Source organism: Balaenoptera acutorostrata, chromosome 7 (assembly GCF_949987535.1).
Source record: "Balaenoptera acutorostrata chromosome 7, mBalAcu1.1, whole genome shotgun sequence".
Taxonomy (NCBI): Eukaryota; Metazoa; Chordata; class Mammalia; order Artiodactyla; family Balaenopteridae; genus Balaenoptera; species Balaenoptera acutorostrata.
In genome coordinates this window covers 42470285-42496420 of record NC_080070.1, presented here as the reverse complement: position 1 = coordinate 42496420, position 26136 = coordinate 42470285, and the positions used below count along the sequence as shown (strand labels likewise).

The following is a 26136-nucleotide window of genomic DNA, read 5'->3' as shown; positions in this document are numbered from 1 at the left end:
TTTAAACACTATTGCTTCCTCTCTGTCACAATTTCCCTTATATCCAGTGGCTCTGGAAAAGCCATGGGAATTTTGGGGAAGTTGAAATGGAGATCTGTTTAGGCTGGATTTAGGTTGGACTATTTATGTGGTTAGCTGTCATTTCTGTGCACAGTTAGGGTACCGCTAGCCATCCTGGTGCAGGAAAGGGCCTCCAGGTACGCCCCTGTTGTCCACCAGCACCGTGACAAAGGTTCAGGGCTAGTGGTCAGATCACAGTATGAGAGAGTATCCTACAGCTCCTGGCAGAGGAAGTGTGTGGATTGTGGAGGAGAAACAAGGTGTGAAATGCGCAAAGCCAGAAGCTAGTCTGTGGTAGGTTCTTCCAATCATTGATACGATGAGTGGGAGATTTGGTTCACGCTGGTGCCTAGCCAAAATAGAAGTATTAATATCTCCCTATCAGGAATAAATAAATTTAAAAATAATAAAATAGTAAAGCATACACAATTATACACACACTGTCATTATAGTTTTGTCTTTATTGAGACAAAGATTTGGGTGCCGGTGGTTTATTTGGGAAGCCATCCCCAAAAGTGGGAAAGGGGAAGTGAAGAGAGTGACACTAGGCTCTTAAATGGGAGAAAAGCACTTTGCAAAGATGCTGCTGAAGAGGGGCCTGTGAGTTTGTGACACAGCCGCCCCCATAACCGTTTCTTGAATGAGTTTACCCAAGTTTCTGCCTTCCTGAGCTCCCCAGGAGCAAGTGTCCCTGAGGACTTAGTGTCCCCCTTGGTCTCCAAACACCTGCTCAATCTGGGGGTTGAATGGATTCTCCTTTCCCAGGACCTGGGGCCACTGGAGCTGCACCTTCTTCCAGAAGCGATCTGCCAACAGCTGTAAAGCCACCTGCAAGAGAGAACCCAAAGGAGGAGTAAAAGGGAAATTAAAACAAAGTAAAGAAGTTACCGGCAAGATTTACTCTATTCCTTGTGCGGTGGACAGACTCTAGGATGGTTCCCCAGGATTCCTACCTTTGGGTCTTTGTATGATCCCCTTCCCTTGATGTGGATGGGACCTATCACTTGGTTCTAAGCAATAGAACATGGTAAAGGTGAAAGAATGTCCCTTTGGTGATTATGTTACATTATCTAAGGCTCTGCTTTGCTGGCAGACTTGCTCTGGAGACTCGCTGATGGGCTGATGATGTAAGAAGCCATGTTGGAAAGCCCACATGGCAGGGAACAGAGGGTGGCCTCCAGCTGACATCTAGTAAGAAGTTGGGTCTTCAGTCCTACAACCACAAGGAAATAAATCCTGCTAACAACTCAAGGGAGTCTGAAGTCAAATCTTCCCCATTTGAGTCTCCTGGTGAGAATGTAGATTTTAGCCTCTGAGACTCTAAGTAGAGAACCCAATTAAACTATGACAGCACTCCTGACCCACAGAAACTGAGACAACAAGTGTGTATTGTATTAAGCTGCTACATTTGTGGTAATTTGTTATTTAGTAATAGACAGCAAATACTTTCTCAAAAAGGCATTTATTCACTTACCTGTGGATAGCTAACACTTACTGCAGGCTTAAGGCTTGGGTTTTGGAGGTGAACAGGATGAATCCTTCCTTGAAGGAACCCCCAGCCTAGTGAGGGACCCAGACATGCAGAATGACACCACCAAACCCACAGGGAGGACTGTGAGGGGTGCACACGGCTGGAAGGGGAAGAGGTGGCAACTCTGCTGGGTGCGAAGAAAGGCTAGGTCCTCTCTGAAGAGTGTGATGGCTGAGCTGAATTTTCAAGGAGGAATTCACCAGATGGATCGTGAGGAAAGCAGTGTATGTGGCAGAGGACACAGCACATGCAAAAGCTTAGAGATGTGGAAGAGAAAGTCATGGAGGGGGACTACGGGTGCCTGGGAGACGGAGCTGAACCGGTCCCCTGGCAGGGCTGGGCTCCTGAAGGAGGCTGTGGGCACGGAGAGAGTGGTTGGAGTGCCAGGGTGTGGAATGTACAGGCTTAATTCACAATAGGCTTGTCCCTCTCTCTCCTGGCCTGATGCCCGCTCTCTGGTTGCATTGTTGTATGTCCCTTTATTCACAATGTCAGCAGGATCCATTCTTGGTTGTTCGGTCCTCTGGCTTGTCATTAACATGCCTTTGATGAGGAGTCTTTCTCTGCAGATAATGCCCTCATTTAGCAAATGGGCCCTGGACAGGCCTTCAGGCCCCAGCTGGCTACATCTCCTTGGGAGGGGGGTGTGGGGGTGGTTAATGCTGAATGATAAGAGAAACGTGACTGCTGAAGGCCTCAGAGCGGAACACATTGTTGAGGGCAGATGCTCAGGGATGTCCCTGACTTTACGCAGAAGCACATGGACATTGTCTTCAAAGGGCACATGCTGTTCATCATTCCAGCAAGCAGTGCAGCCAGCTCCCTGTGCGATGCTGGCCAGCCCTCTTCAGCCTTCTTCTCTGCGCTGAAATTCTCTCATTTGCAAAATGAGTAAATGATCTGAAGACTTTTCTGGGTCTAAATTGTGTGTAAGATTTTAGCAGTTGTTAGAAAAAAATAGAACCGGTTGAGTCGATACATTAAGTATCCCCAGTAATTTAATATGTTCCTGAGCCTTCTGAGGTGGACCCCAAATTCCATCCACCCAACAATGTAATCTTGATCATATCCATGTGGTGTCTAACACACATACACACCCCACTTGCCACCAACACACACAACACGTACCACATACCACATACCACACACACACACACCTCTCAGACCTAAAGAGGCTGATTGTCAAGCCAGCAGGTTTCCAGGAAGGGTCTGATCATCTCTCACACTATAAGCAGTCATGTCTTCAAAAACAGAGGACTGGTTTTGGGCTGTTTTTCCTGCTACTTCTCAACAAAGTAGGCTGCTTCCAAGTCTATGGAAAATTACTGGTTCTTCTTTTTTGTTTTTTGCCTTTCACTTTGATATACCTAAGCAGTCTTCCTAAAAATTATGTGGTACCAATACATTTGTGGTCATTTGTTTCCCAATGTGAATTAATAAAGGAGGAGATGGGGGTGAGGATAAGCAGAGGAAAGTTAAAATAAAAGAGCTCAGATTTGAGCATGTGGTAACTATTTGGTTTGAAAGCAATTAGTTGGCTGTCACTCTAATGGAGACTAAAATATTCGTGACTGTGCATTGCCAATATTTTGGATCTAAAATGGTATTGTTATTACTAAACTAGACACTTGTGATAAAATGACCCACTATAATTATTCATTCGTCTGAGAAACATTTACTGAGCACCTATTGTGGGCTTCTTATAACCAACCTCCTCTTGTAACTCCCATGATGCTCTGCACAGGGCAAGGCCCGGTCATCCTCATTACTCCAAGCGAGGTGTTCCTTGAACACAAATATCTTTCATGCTTCCCTTTTCACAATTAAAAACATTAAAGCAATATCTATTCATTTGGGAAAAAATTAAAGGACAATTAAGCAAAAAGAAAAACAGAATAAAATTTATCTTAATTATAATAGAGATAGTCACTGTTAACACTGAGCCTTTCTGAGGCACACACACACGCACACACACATACATTTGATCCCTCTGTAAATATTTTATAATCTGCTCTTTTGGAGGTATAATTTACACACAGTAAAATGAACTCTTTTTGGTAAACAGTTCCATGAGTGTTGACACATGCATTCAGTTGAGTAATCATCCCAACAATCTCTAATCTGCTTTTTATTTTCTTTGCTCTATATTACAAACATATTTCTGTGCCACTAAAAGTAGATCTGTATCGTTTTTATTTGCTGCACGATATTCCGTCAGATACATGCAAGCTAATTTATTTCACCGATGCATTTTTTTCGTACACATCTCCCTAACATTTATCCTCAGGACAGGGGTGGAGACAGTTTCCTGCTGCCAGTGTGCCCAACATCTGCAGCCCAGGAGGGGTTCACAGGCTGCCTCATTTACTAACCCTACTAGACACGCGCACGGAAAGAAATCTGGTCCAGCAGAACGCTAGGGAATGTGGAGCTCTGGTTAAGTGGAATATTCTGGTTAACAGGGTTAGGCCCTTCCTTGTCTCTTCCTTTGCAGTTGACTCAGCTGCCTGTGCTCTTGCAGGGCCCCAGCTGCAGAGTCCAGATGGTTGCCACATTGGCGGTGCTGCTTTTGTCTAGGTGCCACTCAGTTCTAGCAGGTGTGGCCCTTCCTCTGGGTAAGTCCACACCTGATGGGCACTGGTGCTGTTCTGCAGGCATCCCTGCAGCTCCAGTGCTTCTGTGGGGCGTTGCCACCCACCCATCTGTCTACTGCTGCTACTCAGAAGCCCTCATGGTGGCAAAACCATGTGATGGTCATTGGTCCACTGTGAAGTTTTCTCTTTGAAACTCTCATAGAAGGGGTGACAAAGTAGGGCAACTTAACACCCCATTGTCTTATATAAGTTTTTGGTGAAGCAGCTTTTTCAGTTTTTACTTGCAGCCCCTGATCTCCCTAGGATTCAGGCATGAGTCCACGGAGAGGGGAGTTGGAGGGTAGGGACCTGGTGCCACTTCTTGATTCAGCCCTTGGTGACAGCCACCATATGGCTTCTAGAATTTCTCTCCCTTCTAATGACAATTTAAAATCGCGCCACACTTCTTTGCCTAACCATATTTGTATTTATGATGAGTTCTTCACCGGGAGAGTACTGGGTCCTCCAAGAAAATATACCATGTCAGATCCAGCCCACATGCTCATGATCTGCTCACATATCCAGACATGATAGAAGCCCAGCAGTGGTCATAGCTGGACATCATCTGTGATTCTTCCACATTCCCACTTTGTAAGCTAACTGTATGTATTTTGCTACAAAAATGGAACTCTTTAGTAAGACAATCATAAAAACAAACCCTGAACGGTAACTACATTTTTGTAATATTTTAAAAGAAAAAAATGCAATTCAGAGCAAGAGAATATAGATTTCACCAACAACTTATCAGGACTGATACCTTTTAAGTTGAACTCTTGCTAGATTTAACTCTGGGGTTCTACCAGACCAAAGTAAAAAATCTACTGTGAATTTATTTTTCTTGAAGGGAGAACAATTCCAGGCTGTCTTGTAAGATTGCTTTTAAATACCTGCAGGGAAGCCCTCACCACAGGGAAGGCACAGTTTTACTTCTCTGGCCTCTTTATCTGTCCAGAAACACAGTCTATTGGACCTGGTTACTTTGGGTCCCAATTAATTTTAAATTTGTAAACTTACAATATGACAGTGGTGTAAGATGTATTTAAAATGTTACATTTCCAGCTCTAGCCTGTCTGTGCTGGTTCAGGGTGCCACCACCAAAACCACTGCTGCCAGTTGGTGTATAAAGCAAACTAAACAAACCTGGTCCCTGATGCACGGGAGGGCCAGCCTAAGTGAGTGTTATTTGAGGGTTCCCTGGCCCAGGAGGCCCTCCCTCCTCTCTCTCCCCACTGCCAGCTTAACTGCCTTTTTTGAGGGGCTCCACCAGTCTGTCAAGGACCTTGGGTCCCGGGGGCTTACATGTTGAGACAAATAAAGACCTAGAGACTGTTAACTTATTTAAAGCCAATGCACTGATTATATATCTGATCTCTGCCACCAGCAGTGTATAAGGGTCAGGGATCAAGAAAGAAGAGGGAATTGATGTCATGGAAAATTCACTGCCTGTAGGAAGAGTTTTAAGAGGATCGGTTTGGGTTGCAACTTCCATGAGGAGAGGAGAGGACGCTGTTTTGCAGAGAGCTTTGTTGGGCGAAGCTTCTAAGGCAGGAGGTGTCAGGAATGTTTAGCTAGGTGGTCTCAGCATAGCCAAGGAAAGCAGACTTGATGTATGTTCGTGGCTCTTTCAACGTTTTCTGTTTAGTGTTGTCTGATTTTAGGCCCAGAGATCTTTTACGTGCCTTTTCAGATACTTAACTTTGCAAAGATTTTAAGAAGTGGGTGTTTGAACAGGTAGAATTGCTACAGCTTCAACAGGCCTCAAATCTGGGTCTCAGGTCTTTGCAATGACATTTCTTTTCTAAGAAAAACTTTCTTTGCATTTTGTCAGCAGTTTGACTGCTATTCCCAACTCTCGGATACACCTGCTCTCTCTGGAGGCATCTAGCGATCTCCTAGGACTTCTTTCCAGCGGGTCCTGCTGCGATGGGCAATGGGTTCCCACTTTGTGGTAGTCATACCTGCGTAATCCCTCTCCTTTGAGTGTGGTAGGACTTGTAATTTGCTTTTAACTTCTAAAATATGGCAAAGGTGATGGAATGTTACTCTGTGATTAGGTTACGTACAGCAGTGACTGACATAACTGGCAGACTCTCTCTGTTGCCATTTTGCACTCATTGATGAAGCAGGTTGCTCAGGTGGCCTCTGGGCAACAACCGATTAGGAACTGAGACCCTCAGTTCAACAGGTCTCAAGGAACTACATTCTGCCAACAAATGTGAGCTTCCAAGTCAAGCCTTCCGATGAGACCCAGCCCTGGCAGACACCTTGATGGCAACTTGGGAGAGTCAGCGGAGCAGGATACCCAGCTCATCTGTGCCTGGATTCCTGGCCACAGAAACTGTGAGATAAGAAATGTGTCTCCTACACTGTTGGTGGGAATGTAAATTGGTACAGCCATTATGGAGAACAGTATGGAGGTTCCATAACAAACTAAAAATAGAGCTACCGTATGACCCTGCAATCCCACTCCTGGGCATATCTCTCCTGGGAGAGAAACATGGTCTGAAAGGATACATGCACCCTAATGTTCACTGCAGCACTGTTTACAATAGCCAAAACATGGAAGCAGCCTAAAAGTCCATCGACAGAGGAATGGATAAAGAAGATGTGGTATATATATACAATGGAATATTACTCAGCCATTAAAAAGAATGAAATAATGCCATTTGCAGCAACATGGGTGGACCTAGACATTGTCATACCGAGCAAAGTAAGTCAGACAGAGAAAGAGAAATATTGTATGATATTGCTTATATGTGGAATCTAAAAAGAAATGATACAAATGAACATATTTACAAAACAGAAACAGACTACAGACTTAGAGAACGAAGCTATGGTTACCGGGGCTGGGGGGTGGGTGGGAAGGGTCGGGGGAAGGGATAGCTAGGGAGTTTGGGATTGACATGTACACACTGCTATATTTAAAAAGGATAACCAACAAGGACCTACTGTATAGCACAGGGAACTCTGCTCAATGTTATGCGGCAGCCTGGATGGGAGGGGAGTCTGGGGGAGAAAGGATACATGTATATGTATGGCTGAGTCCCTTTGCTGTGCACCTGAAACTATCACAACATTGTTAATCGGCTATACTCCAATATAAAATAAAAAGTTAGAAAGAAAAAGGAATGTGTGTGGTTTTTAAGTCATTTGGTACGCAACAATAGATAACTAAAATACCTTCTCAGTCTTAATTCTCTTTGATCTTTATTTTTCTTCATAATTTGATCCCTTGGGCCAATCTCATCCCTGTCAGTGTCTCCTGCTCTCAGCTAGAAGCTGGTGATTCCCAAACCTGTGTCTCCTGAGATCAGAACCCATAAATATGATCTAATGGCTGGATACTGTGCAGGCACCCCAAATTCAGAATGTTCAAATCTGATCCTTCTTCTGAGTTCCTTGACTTTATATTTTCACCTCCCTTCATCCAGTTGTCTAATCCTGTGAGTCATCTCACTCTCACCCACCAAATCCAATCAATCAGCAAGTCTAGCATTATATATATTTCTTAAAATTCTGGTTCTACATTTTGGAAATGAGATGAAAAAGTAAAGCGGTTGTCAGTCTATTGATATACAGGAATTTTTATATGCTTATTTAGTTTCCATTAAAATATAAGTAAAGAATTTAGATGGTGAATATAATCTGGCTCAAAAATTAATATCTATCAATCATAAATTTGAACTGTTCAACATAGCCCATATTTATACTTAAACTTGTCTGCCTAAGAAAACTGGGGCAGTTGAATCAATAGTGGTTACACACTCCCCCCTGCTTCTCTAGCAGGGTTTTAGGAAGAAATAGGCCAATAAAATAAAGCCTGCTCACCCCTTGGTGGTGAGGGGCCAGTATCAACTGTTTTTGCTCAGATGTACAGGATTGGTGAGGGGGCACTTGAAAAAGGTCCGAGTCTTCTCTTTTGGTTGGTGTTATGTCTGTGCCATAAGGATGAGGTCCTGAGACTCAGCCTTGCCCATCTGACTCTTTCAAGATGGAAAAGATGTGGACTCCCATAGCTGCCCCCATGGTCTAGAAGGATCCCTTAACACTGCTTCTGCTGTAGGGCACGCCATCGGGAGGTGAGTATGCAGGGACGTCCAGCGGCCCCTCTTCAAGGCTTCAAGTCACAACCCTGTCCTGATGGTGCTCACATCTGTATCTCCAGCTCAGATCCCTTCCTGAGCACTAAGCTCGTATACTATCTGCTGCAGGGACATCCCCATTTGGACATCCTAGAGGCTCTTTAAATCCAACATGTGCCAAACTCCTCCTCAAACCACCCTATCCCCCTAAAGGTGTTCTTGACCTCGGCAGGCAATGAAATCATCTATCCAGTTTCCCAAGTCACAAAAGAAGTGTGATGCTTAGCATCTCTTTCTCTTTCACCTTGACATCCAATAAATGACCATGTTCTGTTGATTCAACTCTCTGGATCTCTCCAATACAGGCCTTTCTCTTTCTTCTCACTCTCACTACCTCTGTTCAGGCCATCACCCTCTTGTGCACAGGAATGTCCGTACCCCTGCTAGACCAAACCGTTCTTCATGCTGCTGCCACAGGTATCTTTTCAGAGAACAAGTCTAGGTATTTTTCCCTCTTGCTGAAAAACCTTCAACGGCTCTCTGCTCTCCACAGTTGAAAAGGTCAAACCCTATTCAGACCTTATGTGACCTGTCCCTGAATATCTCTCTTGCTCTTTCTCTCTCCACTCCACTCTCATGTTCTATGTCCCCGCCACACTGAAGCACTTTTATTACCTCCAATGTGCCATGCTTCCCTTCGTATTCAGGTCCTTGCCCTTGCACTTTCCTCAGCTCAAAACACTTTCTGCAGCCCCTCCCCTCTTCCTTTCACTTGACTAGTTCACGGTCTTAGTTCTGAGTTCTCTCCTCTGAAAATCTTTTCTTGCACCCCTCTCTCCCATTCCGTCCCCCATAATGCTCCCATAGCATCTGTGCTTGCACAACTGGAGGCATTGACTACTTTTTACATTTAATTATCTGTTTATTTGTCATTCTCCCACTCTACCTTATAATCTCCTTAACCAGCAGGGGTGGTTTCCTGTTCACCCTTCTCACTGTATTTGATACCGGGTAGGCACTCAATAGACATTCTAGGGTGGCAATTTGCCATCTAGACTGCTCAGCTCAACATACATGATAACTAGGCAGGCTTTAGGCATAGCTATCCATTGTCACCCACTTTAGATGTAGTTCCACCACTGTTGCCCACTCTATCACCCACTCTCAGCACGTGAACAAATCTCTCAGGAATAACATAAGATTATGACACACCGATTTTCAGCTTCTGACTCTGTTCTCAACAGTCAGTTAACGGCGAAGCTGTTTGAGTGCAAGAAAGAGCCCCAATTTGACAGACCTTGAACCCTAATACTATTTTAAGAGTCAGGGACAGAATAGTCTTTTGATAGATCAGACAAATATGTCCCGAGGGATAGAACAAAGCTGTCTCTGACCCTCTTCTTTTTAGTTTGTTCCTCATTGCTCCCTCTCTGACCATCTCCTCTCGTCCCCATTCTCTATAGAGTCAGAAGGGTAAAATTCTGTAATGTACAAAGAATGACAAGAACTACTACCTAATTATTGCCAGAAAGCAGGTCTCCACATTAACTATTCTAAAACCAAAGACATCATTTTTTTTTTGGTGGGGGGGGCAAACTCTAATATTTAACCAGCTTCTAGCCAATAATTCTCTTGGATCAACCCATCCAAGTGATACACAGGAAACAGATATTCTGAGGTGCATTACTTAGATTGTTTGGGTTGTTGTTACTTAACACAGTAAGATGCGCATTTAATACTCATTTTAAAATTTACCCAGCATCTGTGAGACTCTACTGTCCATCCATCTGATCATGGAGTGGCACTCTTCCTTTTCTTTTCTTTTTTTTAAAAATTAATTAATTAATTAATTTTAATTTTTGGCTGCATTGGGTCTTCGTTGCTGCACGCAGGCTTTCTCTAGTTGTGGCGAGCGGGGGCTACTCTTCATTGCGGTGCGCGGGCTTCTCATTGCGGTGGCTTCTCTTGTTGCGGAGCATGGGCTCTAGGTGCTCGGGCTTCAGTAGTTGTGGCACATGGGCTCAGTAGTTGTGGCTCGCGGGCTCTAGAGTGTAGGCTCAGTAGTTGTGGCGCACGGGCTTAGTTGCTCCGCGACATGTGGGATCTTCCTGGACCAGGGCTCGAACCCGTGTCCTCTGCATTGGCAGGTGGATTCTTAACCTCTGCACCACCAGGGAAGTCCCTCTTCCTTTTCTTTTGAGACAGGTCTTAGCCCTGCCCATGGGTACTCATGGGACCTAGAGCTCAGGGGGAGGGAGGACTATGGTTCCCTTCATGCTTCTTAGGGGATGATCAGCCCTCCCTGTGGCCTGGCTGACCATGTAGATCAAGGCTACAAGGAGTTCTTCTCACGTTTGGACCCTTGTCAATGCCACAAAGGCCGCGTCAGAGAGACGATAGCCACAGAGGATTGCCTGTGGGTAAATAGCCCATCCCTCCTGCAGGGGACTGGCTTTCAAAATGTTAGAAGCAGCAGAGCTACTCCCCCACTTCTTTTTCTATTTTTTATACGAAGAAATATCATGAGCAAGTCCAGTATGTAGAACAGATAAAAGTGGAACTTCCCTGGCTGCAGCCAGGACAATGGACAGGGGAGGGGGAGGGGACAGAATCCCACCATCTAGCTCCCCTTGCTCTGTGAAGAGGCCAGAGTAGAACTACTTTCCAGATTGTTCCTCGGAATCCTAAATGAGAAACAGCTCTCACTGCAGGATATTGCTAAGGACACTGTTCTCCTCTAGTATGGTTCTCCTTTTTTTCTAGAAGGATCCATAGAAGAAATTTCTCACAGGGTTCACTTCCAGGAGTCCTTCTGATTTTTTTTTTTGAGTACTTAATTTATTTTTTATCTTCTTAAGGCTATGACTTATGCCCTTCTTTGCATCAGCTGTGTAGGAAGCATGGAGCTGATTTCGTGGGCCCTTGCAGGCAGTTTCTTAGGACTTCCTGGGACACATTGTGAATTGTAGACATTAAGTCAGGAATTCAGGTATCATTTCTACCTTATTTTCTTTTTACTCTGATTTTCACTTTATTATTTTATTTATATTTTATCAATTTAATTTATATTTATTTATCTCCTATCTTACACATGTGTGCACATCACCTCAAATTCTTTCTGGAATAAAACAGGATAAAAACGAATGCATGGGTGCATAATTATATTACAAAGATAACGTAACAGACTGCCCTCAGCAACCATCGTGTGACTGCACTTACCTCACTAGGGTGGAATCCATCCACGGGTTCAATGAGCTGCCAGGGCTGCCCTCCGACCCTCTGCCACTCCTCCATGACTGCGGGGCGTGCACACACACACACAGAGGGTTAGAGACATGCTTTCCTGAGCAACAGTCAACACCCAAGAGCAAGGGCTGTGAAGGATGTTCCTCCCGGGCCCATGCTTACCCAGCCATGTCTGCCTCTGCCGGGGGCTTTCTGAACAGAGATAATCTTTCCATTGTGTCATTATTTTTTCTCTAACTCAGGAAGACAAATGTGTGAGAGTGTTGGATGAATGTGGCTTGTAGAGTGAGTAGGGTGGTGGGGAAGGGTGAGCTCTAAAATATTCAACATCGATTTAAGTCCATCTCATTTCTCAGTGGCAAGGAGGACAGAATTTCAGGAGTAGGAGGAAAATATTAAGCATTTTGTTAACACCTCCTTTCATTGGCTGCCATTTCCAGACACTGCCTGCATATGTCAAGCAATCATCATTAAAACTTACACAGTTCGTCAGAAATATAATTACCTAAAATGATCTGGACATCACATTTAGAGCGAGTATGGCTACAGAGGAAAACGTTATGAGCCCCAAAATGATGAACAGCAATAAAACTGTCCTTCAACAGGGGTGAGACCAGGAATGTCAGTTGCTCCAAGGCAAAGGCATAATGAACTCTACATTATAATATCATACAGTCAATAAGAACTCCTCAAGGAAACTTCAACTCCCTAGAGAGCCTCCAGAGAGAAAAATGTGAAACCTACCACTCCCAGTGTAGCCCATGTCCTCATTTCCCTGGTGTCCAGAGAGGGGAACCGGCACAGCTGAGATTCCTCTAGTTCTTTCCTCTTCACACTTCACAAAAACTCAAGGGCAGGGATCTGTTCCCTCTTGCCCTCTTTGTTTATCTCTCTTTTGCCCCAAGGGAAGGAATGGAAATGCTATTAGGGGCTTTAACTGGATGAGAGAAGCTGGACTTTCCCAGAGCTGAATCAATACTATGCTGCTTTTGTAATTAGTCCTAATATCACGCCAGCCCGTCCACACTTGCTACCCAATCCTTGTCCCCAGAGGGGCTGCAAATACTGCTGTCCTTCTCAGAGCACAGGAAACAATTCCTGCTGGTGGTTTGGAGTCCTATACTGGATCACCAATTCCGGTTGGCTTTTTCCCTGCCAGAATGGCCACCACTGAGCCACTCTCTTATACTTTATGCCTGGGTTTTATTGGAGGTTGCTAGAAGCAGCAGCTAATGGAAAGTGGCCTTTGCATTTCTTGTGAAACTCACATCAAGGATATTGTCCACTGTGTCCTCCACGTGTGGTCTCAAGGGAGAGATTGCTTCATGCTGGTAAACGGTGTATCTCTCTGAAGGAATGGTATGTATCTGCTCTTCTGATAGGAAGCTCAGAATTACAATGATACTGAAACCACACTAACCCTTAGGAAGGCTTATTTGTTCTGCTGAACCAGCTTGCAGACCTCACAGTTTCCTGCCATTGGCCCTAGGTACCCCGTAAAAGACAGAGCCTTGGGGAAGCTCACCTGGCTCTAGTTTCAGCTTACTTGGCTGTTCTGTTTTTTAGGCATGACCTCGGAACCGGATTTTCTGCTTCCGGTTCAATTCTGGGTGCTTCACCTTTCCCTCTGGATCTGACACTCTGAAGCACCTGTGGGTCCCTCCTGTCTCCCTGGGTGTACCATACTGCTCCGGCCCAGCCCTGCTCATCCTGGCTCACCTGTCACGCGTTCCCCATGCCTGGTTCAGACTGTTCTTTCTCCGCCTTGGCCGGGAGAGGATGGGTCACTTTCCTACTTGTTTTTTGGGTCCTGCTGTTCTACTTTCTAACTTTATGCTGATTCTCTCTCTGAGCCATTTCCAATCTGAACATCCAACCAATTACCCTTAATGGAGCACCAGGCATTGGAAGGGTTTCTTCAAATAAGTCAATGTCACCCCCACTGAGCCCCCTCAGTGCTTTTTGTTCTTTCGTACTATTTGTCTCATCTCTACTTTGCAGCCCCACAGGGTTTCTAATACAAAAATCAACACTGATGCAGAAAGGTCCAGCCCAGGTAAGATGTCAGCCTCCTAGGCGCCTCTGTGACTTCAGAGGTGACCTCGCTTCCATTCTATTTGCATTCCTTTGCTTCACGCAAATCCTCAATGAACTTTTCAATCCTTTCTCCTGCTTCTCCCTTATTTTCAGTTTGGTTTCACCTTATGCTATACAAATGTTAAAAAGAGAAAGAAAAGAAAGAATGAAAGAAAATCTCAATCAGATGTTAAGTAATTCCCAGGCCTGTTAGACAATGGGAACCAAGCCCAGTCAAGACCTGAGAAAGGGTTGTATTAAAGAGATAGACAGCAAGCCATGCGCCTGACCTGGACCACTCACACATCCTCTGACCCAGCAGGGGTAGGAAGTTCCTCATAACACTTTTTGACTCTTCACATTTGCAGAGAAGGTTGAGTGACAAATTGAATCTAAACTTGTGCCTTCACTGGCCAAGAGAACGTTCAGAAAGGAATTACAGTGATCTGGAGATCTGGAAAATCGACAGTGGAAAAGCAAATTTGAGCTTATAAATGAAACACAGTTTAAGCCAAGATCGTGTTCCTGGAGAGGAATGTTTGTTAAGAGCTCCATATTAAAAAGACCAGACTTTCTTATAGCCGTGTTTCCTCTAGTGTGATTCAATGATAGTCTTACGAGGCTTAAAGTTAGTCTAGGCTGTTTCCATTTTGATTTGAATTTTATGTGCATTACTAACTACCAAACTAAAAACTATGGCCCTTAGAGAAAGGGAGAGGTGGTGATAGATATTATACTTCATGGAACAGATGGACGTAAATTAGTCATCAGAATTAATGACTATTTTTCAAAATGAGAAGGAATGGTGATTCTTCTACTCCCCTTGGAGGCTTGATCCCACAACGTAGGATATTTTCTCATATGATTATTGTGTCTCTGAGGCTTACCAGTCACTGAACATCTGTAGACATAAGAATTATAACACTTACAGGAAGAGTCAGTAACTCACAAGCAAGAGTTTAAGGTCTTACCTGTATTATGACCAGTGCTAGACAGAGTGACTCTTTTTAGTTTGTTTATCTCAGGGTGAAATTTTGCTTTCTTAGAATAAATGCAATACCAGACAGTGGTCTCTACTTCTTCTCTGATTTAGACTGGGTGGTCCAAGCAGGGTATTATGGTAGGTTGGTCAGTTCCCTTCCTGCCTGGGACCATAATTAAAAATAGGCAAATAAATTGCCGTTTGTTCTTTGGAACACTTGAATTAAAGCTCTTGAAAGATCATGAGCGATCTCTTTGGATTTGGTACGTAATGTATTTCCTTTATTTGTAAAGTCAAAGAAGCTCTGCTAATGACCAGTTTTTCAGAGATGCAATAGAAATCACAGGAGTTTCATAGAACATTTGGTAGCTCCTTGATGATTAGCAGATATTTAAAAAGAGAAATCTGAATTCTGGTCAGCACTCTGAAGTCACTGGTCATTTTGACAAACATATACTTGTGGGGAGGGGAACTAAGAACCAAAACTCTGAGTTGTCTTAGAAGCTGAGGGGAGCTGGTGGTATATTTAAAGTGTCAGTGAAAAAATGGCCTTGTCAACCAAGTGGCATGCTCCTTCCTCTGTTTGGGAGGTGTGGTGGAGATGAAGAAAAAGGACATCACCTGCTCAAGCTGGCATTTCCTGAAGGGAAAAAAATTTGTTGCCTCTGTTTAGCTTATAACCAGTTGGAGGATGAGTCAGCAAGAGACAAAAAAGAGTCTTTGAGGTGAGCAGTCATCTTTTGGTGCTGGACTGAGGCTGTCAGAGTGGAGAACAGATAGGTCTTGTGTCTACCCTCAAGGGACAGGGACCCTCAACTGTCATTTGCTCTGCCACAGGGTGTAAAATTGTAAATCTCATATGAAAAGTGATATTTGTGATGCAATAGCTCAAATACAGTATAGAAATGAGAGCAGAGATTTTCATGTGACTAGTGAGACTGCAGATTTAATCAGTGACTCTATAGGGTTTTCATTTCTGATAAAAGGAAACTGTGATAAGGAGAGATGCATTTCTACCATAGCTTCCTGTGAGGAACTCAAAGTGATGCACAGGCTCAGTTGGTGATGGGGAGGGTTAGACATTGAAAAAGAATAAACATTTATTATCCATCTATCATAAGCCCTGGAAGAATGTAGTAGGTGCTTTACATACAGTGATGGTGGTGGCGATGGGAAGGTGTCGGCTAACAGGTATCGGAGTCCTTACTACATGACAAGCACTGTCTCTATCCTTACATAGAGCCCACAGTTTAGTTACTGCTACCTTACACAAAAGGAAACTAAACCTGAACAGTTATTTCATTTGCTCAAGGTTACACAGCTATTCTATGTCTGAGCTGAGATACGAATACAGGTCTATCTGGTTGTAAATTCTGGGCTCTTTGTATAATAACATATTCGCCTGCATGAGGTCGGCCAGATTTCCAGGATGGTGAGCTGCCCAGCTGGGGGAGCTTATCCACGGAGATGGATCTGGGAGCAGATGCGCCCTCTGCCTACTCTGGAAAATGCTAAAATCTCAAGGTAGGCATGCCCTTTGCAGTAGTCTAACATTGGGTGTAAGCTAAGACCTTACCACAGTTCTTGAAAACTAGATACAAACGCCAGCTCTCTCAGAAGCACACATGATGGCACGTAGCCATTAAATGCACGATGCTGTATCAGATGTTTCTGGAAGCAGATCCCAGAGTACCATTTCCTCTGCCTCCAGTCTCCCAGCCACTGTATCTTCTCTAGTGGAGACTAACTTCATATGGAGAAGGCGAAGAAGGCCCTGGACCAAAACTGGACCTTCATTTTTAAGAAACGTCAGGGAATTACAAAGTCTCAGCAAATTCCTTGAACTGCTGATGAGAAGTGCCAAACAAGGAGAGATACCTAGGCGGTTTCTCAGTAAGGCGACCAACTGCCATGTTGATGTAGAGTGTTCAGGTTAACTGAACTTTTTGCTTTTTTATTGCATTTATTGTTGCTCTGAGGGTAAGAACGTGCTGAGGAAGCTCTGTTTCCAAGCATGTGGAATGCTGGCCGGTATGGGGGTCCAGGAGAAAGCTCTTTCCCTGTATCTTTCATGAAGAGAGGACTGTCCTGTTTTGTTAACAACCATATTCCCAGCACCTACACAGCACACAGGAGGGCTTAGTAAAAATCTGATGACTAAGTGACTAAGTTCTTAATCTTGGAGCATTACAGGAGCCCCATTTATTAAATTTTAATGTGTGTTTTAATTTTAATAGATCATCTGTGGATTATGTACAGATGCAGACTCTGATTAGGTACATCCTAATTAGGAGTGGGGCCTGGGGCTCTGTATTTATAACCAGTCCCCAGGTGTATAGATGTTGCTCATTTTGAACTATGTATTAAGTGGCAAGGGTGTGAGGGAATGGTGCTCTTTCCTGGGTGCTGGCTATGTACCAGGCATGGCATTTGGGAGGATTACACATTATTTTACATAATCATCACAAAGACTTGTTATGTAGATATAGTGTCTCCATTTCCAGGTCTGGAAAGGAGAGTTTAGAAATGTTCAGGGAATCGCCAACAGTCCCAAAGATAATAAATGACAGAGCTAGAGATTACTGTGGAAAACAAAAAAGTCTCAAGTGAATGCTAGGCAATATTATATTTTTAAAAACTTTATCTATATTCAGGGTGGGTGATGATCAAAGATCACTTGGTGGTGCATTTGTTTACACCAGGAATTCATTAATGAGGCTTTAACGCTGCATTTTAATGACAGGTTATTTATCAAAATGTCTCTCCCCATGAGAGAAATATATATCACCTAGGCAGGAAATCTAGTTAACGGAGATCAGTCTTGTTGAAAAGATGTTCAGAATTGAAGTACTAGAGTCTACAATGCAAAACGTGTCAGCTAATGTAATATTTGATCATTCACGATGGCCATCTGTCTCATCCCAGATGCTTGGGCTGGGGGAGCTGGTGGTGGGGAGACAGAGATGATAAACTCCGTATGAGAAATCGTCCATCCTCTGCATACACTGCAAAGCTTTTCATTAGCATCATCTCAGCTGGCAGTCTATCAACAGAGACTTTTCTCTTGCATAACAGTTGCTTAGCAATGAAAATGGGACTGGAAGGATTAAAGTCAATAGATAATAACTTTTCAGAGTCAAGATGTAAAGGATAAATCCAGTAATCATGCCTGTTTTCTTGTGGCCACTCATCAGTGACCCCAATGTTTGGATAGAATGCTAGAAAAGCAGCAGTAATGTTCTTTCCAGAAAGCTGGGATATGGTTTGTCCACTTTGCCATAGGCATCTGAAGTCCTCCCTTTGAGACTCATTAGTTTCATCATGTGTGAGGTCTGGGAATCTGCCTTGTTTTTTTTTTTTTTTTAAACTTGTACATGAATGTTCCTAGAAGCTTTATTTCTTTTTTTTAAATTTATTTATTTTTATTTATTATTTTTGGTTGTGTTGGGTCTTCATTTCTGTGTGAGGGCTTTCTCCAGTTGTGGCTAGAGGGGGCCACTCTTCATCGCGGTGCGCGGGCCTCTCACTATCACGGCCTCTCTTGTTGCGGAGCACAGGCTCCAGACGCACAGGCTCAGCAGTTGTGGCTCACGGGCCTCGTTGCTCCGCGGCATGTGGGATCTTCCCAGACCAGGGCTCGAACCCGTGTCCCCTGCATTGGCAGGCGGATTCTCAACCACTGCACCACCAGGGAAGCCCCGAATCTGCCTTGTTTTGAGTCCTTAGGTAATCCAGTGGCCCCAAGGAGAGGCACTGCCTTACCCCTCATTCCTGTCACACTCATCTTTAGCCCAGCCATAAGCCGGGCATTGCTAAACTGTCAAGAATAAGTTAGATGATTCCACTGACCTGTTGGTTCCCAGCCCAAAGCTGTTTCCAGCTGGTCACTGGCTCTATTGCTTCAGGGATTCTAAAATAATGGTGAAGTAAGGAGGTGATGCTGAGCTTCCACCTTTCCAGAAAGAGTCTCACACTTTATCTTTTTTCAATACTCAGAGCTATTAATGCGTCAGAATGGGCAGAAGCGACCCTGCCCAATATACTGCCTGTTGGCTTGTAAACAAACGCCTTGCCCAGGCAGGCTCTAAATGGTAGCTGCTGCTTCTGTCTTGTGTCAATACCTAAACCAAGCAAAACTTACTTTCTTGGAAGTCAAAATCCATGTAGAAAAGATTGAAGTTTGTAAATTTCTGGCTGGTTGCAATTTTTTTCAGCGTATTGGAGAGTTGTTCTGCTCTCTGAATACAAAGGAAACAGGGAGAATTTCATGAAACCTAGACTTGGGCTTTAGGGAGACAATTCATGCAGAACAAAGAAATCAATAGTCCCCATCCCACCCCGACTGCAAGTCATCAGCAGAGAGCAGCTCTGCATATTAAATTCCATTCAGGCACAAATGGCCAATGAGCATACAAAACTGTTAAAATTCATTAGGAACAAAATCAGTGCAAACTAAAGTATTAAGATACCACTTTCTCCCCATTGGGTTTGGCAAAGATGAACAATCATGATAATAAAGAGTATCGCCATGGGATACGTGATTGAGAATGTCAATTTGTTTAACCTTTCTAGAGAGCAATTTGGTGATAGGGATCCAATCATTAACCATGACGCACTCTTTGACCCAATAATTTTCTAGGAATTTGTCTTAAGGAAATAGACATGGTACACAAAGACATACATCTTCCTATATACAAAGCTTCATCACAACGCTATTTATCATAGTGAGAAATTAGAAACAATCCATATGTCCAACACCAAGGGATGAAATAAATCATGGTACATTCATATGCTCTATTTTCTAAAATGATTACAAAATTATGATGTGGAGGAATCATTATAAACATCAGAAGGTACAAGACAATATGTGTGTTCTGATACTATGTAGGCAAAACCCCCAAAATAACTGTCTATGAAAATAATATTGGAAAGACATACATACATATTAATTTTGGGTGGTGGGATTTTGAGTGATTTTTGTTTTTTTTTTTTTGTATTTTCCAAGGTTTTTTAAAAAATTGAAATATATTTCCCTTGTAAAAAATGTTTACTAAATTCCTTACAAAGAAATTATTTACCATCTGTGAAAGAAATGTGGGAAACTTTCTCAGAGAAGAAAGGAAGGCTGTGGGGCACCTGGTCCTCCCCTACCTTGGGAGAATTCCAGCCCTGCGTACACCTAGCCTTGGTCACTTCTCTGACTCTACAAATATGCCTAGGACCAGCTTTCAAAGGCGTGTGTGTGTTTGTGTGTGTACACGCATGTGTGTGTACAAGAGAGACAGGCACACATAGAGACAGTGATCGAGAAACACAGCAAGGACCACAGACTCAGCGAGGCAGAAGCGGGGAGACAGGGCACCCCACATTCTCTTGGCTCCTCAAGCATCCGGGAGTTTGTTTCTTTTATTCCCCAGCTTGGAGGCCATTGCCCTGCCAAAATCCCAACCCCAGTGAAAACCCTGAAGCAAACACAGGGAGAGAATGATCAAAGACGGTATCAAAGGGCCTGCGACAGCCCTACCTCTGAAGTGAGAGTCCGGAGCGTCTTATTGGAAGACATCCAGCCGTGGCAGGGGCTGACCTGAGAGCAGGAAAACATTGATTACAGAAGAATAGTGCTGGTTGTGGGAACACAGCTTTGGAACAAGTCAGTGTGAGCTCACCTGGAGACAGTTCAGGAAGGAGTAGAAATGCGCGTAGGTCACGTCCTTGTTCAGCTGGCCTGGAAAACAGAGAGGTCTGGCATGTTGCATGCACTCAGATACAGCAGTCACCTAGGAACCCTGGTGGGTGAGCCTGCCTCTCTTGCAGAAGGCTGGCGCCTCCAGGGACCTGCCCTGGCTTTGCATTCGGTGTTGCTCTTGAAGATGCCTGTGCTTTCCTTCTTTCTGAGCCCCCTAGAAATTCAGACCTGGGGTTGGGGAGCGGCCCCAAGGAGTTTACTCCTATCTCGAGCTCTTCGCACGGGCTAGGGCAGGGTGTGAGGGGCCTGACCTTATCTGGACCCCAGTAGAGGGATTCAGGGCACCGTATGGACCAGAACACCACTAACAAAGGACTTGGCAGAGCAGTGGCTTTCTCCTGGCAATGGTATGAAACGCCAAGTCCCTGTGGGGTCCAGGGAGCATTCAAGGTGGGAGTTGACCAAATCCTCCTCCTTTTGTGTTTATGAAGCACTCAGGTCTGACCGGATTATCCCATGCTGAGGACCTGGCGGGACCCTGGAGGGTTTGACGGTCTGACCATGCACTGTCCTGCAGTTAGGTGAACTGAAGTTTTCCACAAGTGCTTGTGTGGCCATCGGACTGGGGAGGCTAGCACGTTCGTTATATCCCTTCATGGCCCAGGGGTTATCTTATTTGAGCTGTCTTTAGTAGACAGGCTCTATTTTTTTGGTGCAGGTTCAAGAAGTACATACGCATGAAGTGGTAAGCGCCAAATGTGAGTTCATGCAGAGCCTTTCCAAATATCAGTTGTAGACCCAGAATCTGGGGGCGTTATTTATTCTCCCTTCTCACCTCCCACCACCGCCCCTTCTACCATATCGCGCGCCCCACCCCGGAACCGAGGCAATTCAAGTTTCATGCTGTGGCTGAGACACAAGATCCAGGTTCTCCCAAATCTCAGGGGTGAATGACTGATGTCTGATCCATTAACACTTCTCTCACGCTTGAAAAAATAAAGGAAAATAATAGGGCCTATCTCGGAGCGAAGAGAAAGATCGAAGGTGATAGAACACAGTCTTGTTTTTCACTTACACCTCAGATCAGTTAGACTGAAAGATAGATTCAATTTTCTTGTCATAGAGGAAAAATATATTATCTCTCTGTGTGGGTGAGTGAATCCCAGGACTGGAAAACCGCAGGCTCATTATCGCCATTAAAGTCACAGTGACATGCTGGGTCTTCTCTGTGCTCCAAAGGTGTCTGCATTTTCACATTTTAGATGAATCCCAAGCCACTGGCTTCTGTCTTCACTTTCATTTTATGGGCTCCACATGGAGCCCTGAGCTCCGTGATCCGTCTTTCTCCAAGATCCTGCTTTCCATCACAGAGGCTGCTTTCCCTCTATTTCATTTTTTTGGTGGGTGCTTTTGTAAATTGCCTCCTTTGTGTACGTGTCCCTGCCTGTCTCAGTCCAGCCCAGCTGCAGTGACTGACACCTTCAACCTGCGTTCCCCACCCTCAATCCTCCACGTGCCCGGAGGACTTGGCTCTCGCCCCCTGCTGAGCGGCAGCCTTCCCTCTGCCATCTTGTTTCTTTGTTGGGACGGGGGGCCTTGTACTAAACCTTAGGGAGCTTGGCTGGGGCCCTGACGCCCTGCTTGGCCCTGACTCTCACCTGGTGGCCTCTCTCTTTCCCCGCCCAGTGGATGAAGTCTCTTCAACCTGCTGGAGGTGGCACCTCATGCCTGACCATAAGTAACACTCCCGCACCCTCTCCCTCCCCACCTGCAAGACTGGACTGCTCTGGTATCCAGGGGGACTGGAGTTTATCCTGCTCCTGGATACTGGAAACTCATCCGCTGGCTCCCCTTTGGGGCCTAAGCTGAGCCATAGCCTTGTTGCATCCCAGCTTACTCCCCTCTTCCTCCTGTCTTACTGCTGAGGTCCCAGAACACGTTAGGATGAGACCACAAGGCGTGTCCTCCTTCTGGACCAATCCCTGTTCCCTCCCCTTCACGTCCTTGCTATTCTGGCACTGGCTCTAATTGGACCAGGTTGATGGAGGGGAAAGTCTTAGGTGAGTAGGTGGGTCTGTGGACAGGATAAGCACACATTAGCTGTAGTTAGAAGAAAACTGGGAAAGGTATAATGGGTTGGGTTCCCTTCTCTCTGGTATTTCTGCCTATTAAAGGTCAGGGTGTCTCTGGGGCTGGTCCTGTGGAAGGTTGGCTGGGAGTGCTTGTGATGGGTTTATGATGAAGAGGGAAAACAGTTCTTATGCTTTTCTCCACTGATTGGAACTGTCAGTTAGTTATTCGCTCTTTCTTTTTATGTATGACTTTTTATCCTTGTTACTTTAGTGGTATTCTTCTATATCGAGAAGCCCTGGTATAAAGACTGATCCTACCTACATGTTGTACCTACGTGCACAGAGGTGGTGTCTGGGACTCCCTGGTTAGAAAGTGAGTCTGGTGAAGAAAGGTGGTCATGAATGCCCAGGACAGGGGCAGAGGGCGGTCCCACAGTGGCCAGGAACCATCAGTGTGTGTGTGTGTGTGTGTGTGTGTGTGTGTGTGTGTGTGTGTGTGTGTGTGTGTGTGTGTGTGTGTGTGTGTGTGTGTGTGTAAGGGGCGGGAGCCTGTGGGTTGGCTCAGTTGATACCATATGCTCCCTCTGAAGATCAAAGGGATCTACCCCAGCTCCTATAGTAGCAGCTCGAGTCTCAGTCATGTGTATGTTCTTTAGGGCAGAGTCTTTGGCATTTATTTAATGCTGGGACCACAATTGAAAATTTAGCTACCGTAAGAGCTTAGTACTAACAAAGATCAGCCACACCTTCATGAAATACCATCTGAGTGTATTAAACCTAGGTAAAACCACATTAATTTAGACAGGGAGGAAGCCAGTAATAAAATTGAAGGTATACCACAAGGTATTTTAAAATACATTAGGTTTCAAGTTTAAGAGTAATTGGGACAAAATGGAGTTATTGCGGATATCTTGTGGCAGACGCCCTTCAAGGAAGGCTGACTTGCAGACTTATTTGTAGCCAGCACTCCCAGATTTCTTGATCATAGTCTAAGCCTTTGGATAGCTCCCTGAATGTATATGGCTTAGAAAAGTGTCATTGGCCCTCGGTAATTTCACTGTCAGGATCTACATACTATTTGTCCTTTCCTTAGAGGACAAGGCCTTCATCTTAGCTTCATTTTTACCCTCAAAGCACATAATAGTTATCTCAGACATATTAATGGAAAGATTGCCTTCCTCATAGACTGTGCCTGAGAGGACTCATCCCTGGTCAAACATAAACTTTCTTGAAAGATCTATGAATGCATAATCCTAATGTGTGAGACTTACTTTCTGGTAATTTCTCAAAAAGACAAAACATTCTCACCAGGAATTTTAACTGCTGGTAGAGACTGTGGGACTGTCACAGCCCTTGGCAGTGAGGCAGTGACTGTGTCGTGACTCACAGACAAGGCTAAGAGGAATGATGCTAGCCCCTTCCTCCCCAGCAGGAGTCAGCAAGACACCGATTCTTGTTCTGGGCCTCCACTACCTGCAGATCTGATGCTGTGGCATTTAACCCTCACCTTCCTGAATAGTCAGGCTGAATTCCCACCTGTTTACTGAGGCAGCAGAGAATGTAATCTCTGACTCAGGGCTTCTCCCCCGACCCCTTTTGCTCCCTGGCCTCTTTCCTAATCCTTAAGGGGGGCTAAAGTCAAGTCTACAGACTAGCATCATCATGTTTCTAGGCTCAAAGGCAGAATAAATGGAAAACCCCTTTTATTTGCTTGCACCACCCTTAGCACAGTGCCCCGGGAATCAGACTCAGGTGCGTGGCTATTGATTAAGATGAGATCCACCCTAACCTGGGCAGAGCAACCAAGCCTTGAGGCTGAGCTAGCATTAACCTGCTTCACTGCCGGTTCCTGTCTGTGGGAACGAAGATTCAGAGATTGGATGTGGAGCAGGGGCAGAATGGAGACAATGAGAGGGCAGTAGCCCCCTGTTCAAGCTTCTCATCTTATGTGAGTTAGGAGTCTGCCAGAGGAGGAATGAGGATGCTGGGTAAATCCCACCTACTTCCCCAGTCTGTTTAGGAAGGACCCTGATGCTTCGTTGAGGAATTTATGATTTATTTCCCATGGCAACCAGGCAGCAGGGATAATTTAGGATGTGAATAGTAACTGAAAAACATTAAACAAATTTTAGGTGGTTAGAACTTTCTCCCTAATTGGATTCCCCCTACTCCCAAACTAGAGTTGTTTATATCAAACACACTTGTTCCACCTTTTGCTCTTGTGCTGTGAAGTGCTAGTCTAGGTCAGCGGCTGCAGGGAGGCCAGCTGAGGATAACGCAAAGCCTAGAGCAGGGTTTCTCAACCTTGGTGCTATCGACATTCTCGGTCGTAGGGGGCTGTCCTGTGCATTGTAGGATGTTTAGGAACATTCCTGGATTCTACTCCTTGGATGCTAGTAGCACTCTGTCTCCAGGGGTGATATGATAATGGGCGGGTGGGTTGCCCCTGGATGAGAACCACTGGCCAAGAGAATCCACCAAGTGATGGTTGAGTCCCCTGATCAATCACCTTTTTCCTTTCCTTGCTCTCTTCCAAATTACGTGGAGTCATTTTTACATAGTATGGTTGAGTCAAGGGAACGGCCTGGCATATCTGAGAAAATTTATGGAGGCAGTCTAACCGCAGTTCATGGAAAGGGAATGGGATTTAAAGTCAGAAAACCCAAAGTCAAGTCCCTACTGGTGTGACAGAGTAAATTGGGAGCACATCTCCCCTGCTCCCAACTTCCCTTCCCCCAGCATTTCTTAGCATGGGAGAAATCTAGGAGTCTGAGAACATCTGTTGGGGGAGCTGAACTTTTCATCCCCAAATGGCTCAAAGAGACATTATCAGCCCAACTGGTTGTCCTTCACATGTCCAAGGCAGCCCAGAATGGAGTCAAGTTCACTGTGTGATCATGTTATCATTTCTAAAGGGTGTGGTCAAAGCCGTGTGAATAGGAGGAACATGCTTTCCTCATAAGAGTCTGGACAGTGTTTCCTTGGAATAATAACATTTGTGGCACATTTCATAATTCAAGAGGAAAATGACTTCAGTCTCATTGGTGGGGAGCCTGGAATGTGGACATGTTCCATTGTTCCCCAGTGAAGGGACCCCAGTGAAGGGGTCAGAGCCCTTTGAGAGCTGGTTAAAGGGTCCCTGCTCTTTTCTTATGTGGGGTGGTGTGGAACTTCCTGAGGGAGCTGGTAGGGAGGTTGGCTTAAACAGGAACTACAGGAGGAGGACAAGAGGGGATTGAAAAGACACAAGGATGTTATGTATGCAAGGGAAAGCTCTCCACCTCTACCCACTAAGGAGGGCACAAAGGAAGGAGTTTCAGGTCTTCCCCCTCTGAACTGCTCACCTGACTCATAAGGAACTGCTTGGACCTCCAGGACACTGTAGCACCTGGGCACTGTCGCTTGGGCTGGTCTAAGGAGGTGGCTATGGCAATACCAGGGAAAGGGCAGCCCCTTTCCATGAGAGACTGGCACAGGTGCTGTCGATATGGGGCTGAGGGGATGGTCCCCAGGCCTCTCCTTGTAGATGCCTGTCAGAGAGGCCTGAGGCCAGCACTCCCCATCCTCCCTCCCTGCTTAATTTTCTGTAGTAACACTTATCATCCTCTGACTTTTGGAGTCTTTCTCCCACAGTAACATAAGCCTATGTTGGCAGAGATTTTTGACTATTATGTTCACTGATGGTTACACAGTGCCTAGAACAGTGCCTGGCATATAATAAGTATTTTTGGAAGGACATTCTTCCCTGAAACACAGAAGGAGAGCCCT

At 44.9% G+C, this 26136-nt stretch overlaps 1 protein-coding gene across 4 annotated transcripts in view; it reads right to left on the bottom strand.

The window, feature by feature from the left end:
* Window positions 1-659: 659 nt before the first annotated feature.
* The window catches only part of AOAH (acyloxyacyl hydrolase), a 184215-nt gene continuing 158738 nt past the window's right edge, over window positions 660-26136 (bottom strand). For all 4 annotated transcript variants that reach the window (XM_007195074.3, XM_007195078.3, XM_007195079.3 and 1 more), the window contains 5 exons: window positions 20277-20335; window positions 20135-20194; window positions 18752-18848; window positions 11526-11602; window positions 660-888 (listed from right to left, as the gene is read on the bottom strand). In XM_007195074.3, the coding sequence (XP_007195136.2) occupies window positions 760-888; window positions 11526-11602; window positions 18752-18848; window positions 20135-20194; window positions 20277-20335 (422 nt within the window). In that variant the 3' untranslated portion in view covers window positions 660-759. The remainder of the gene's footprint in view (window positions 889-11525; window positions 11603-18751; window positions 18849-20134; window positions 20195-20276; window positions 20336-26136) is intronic.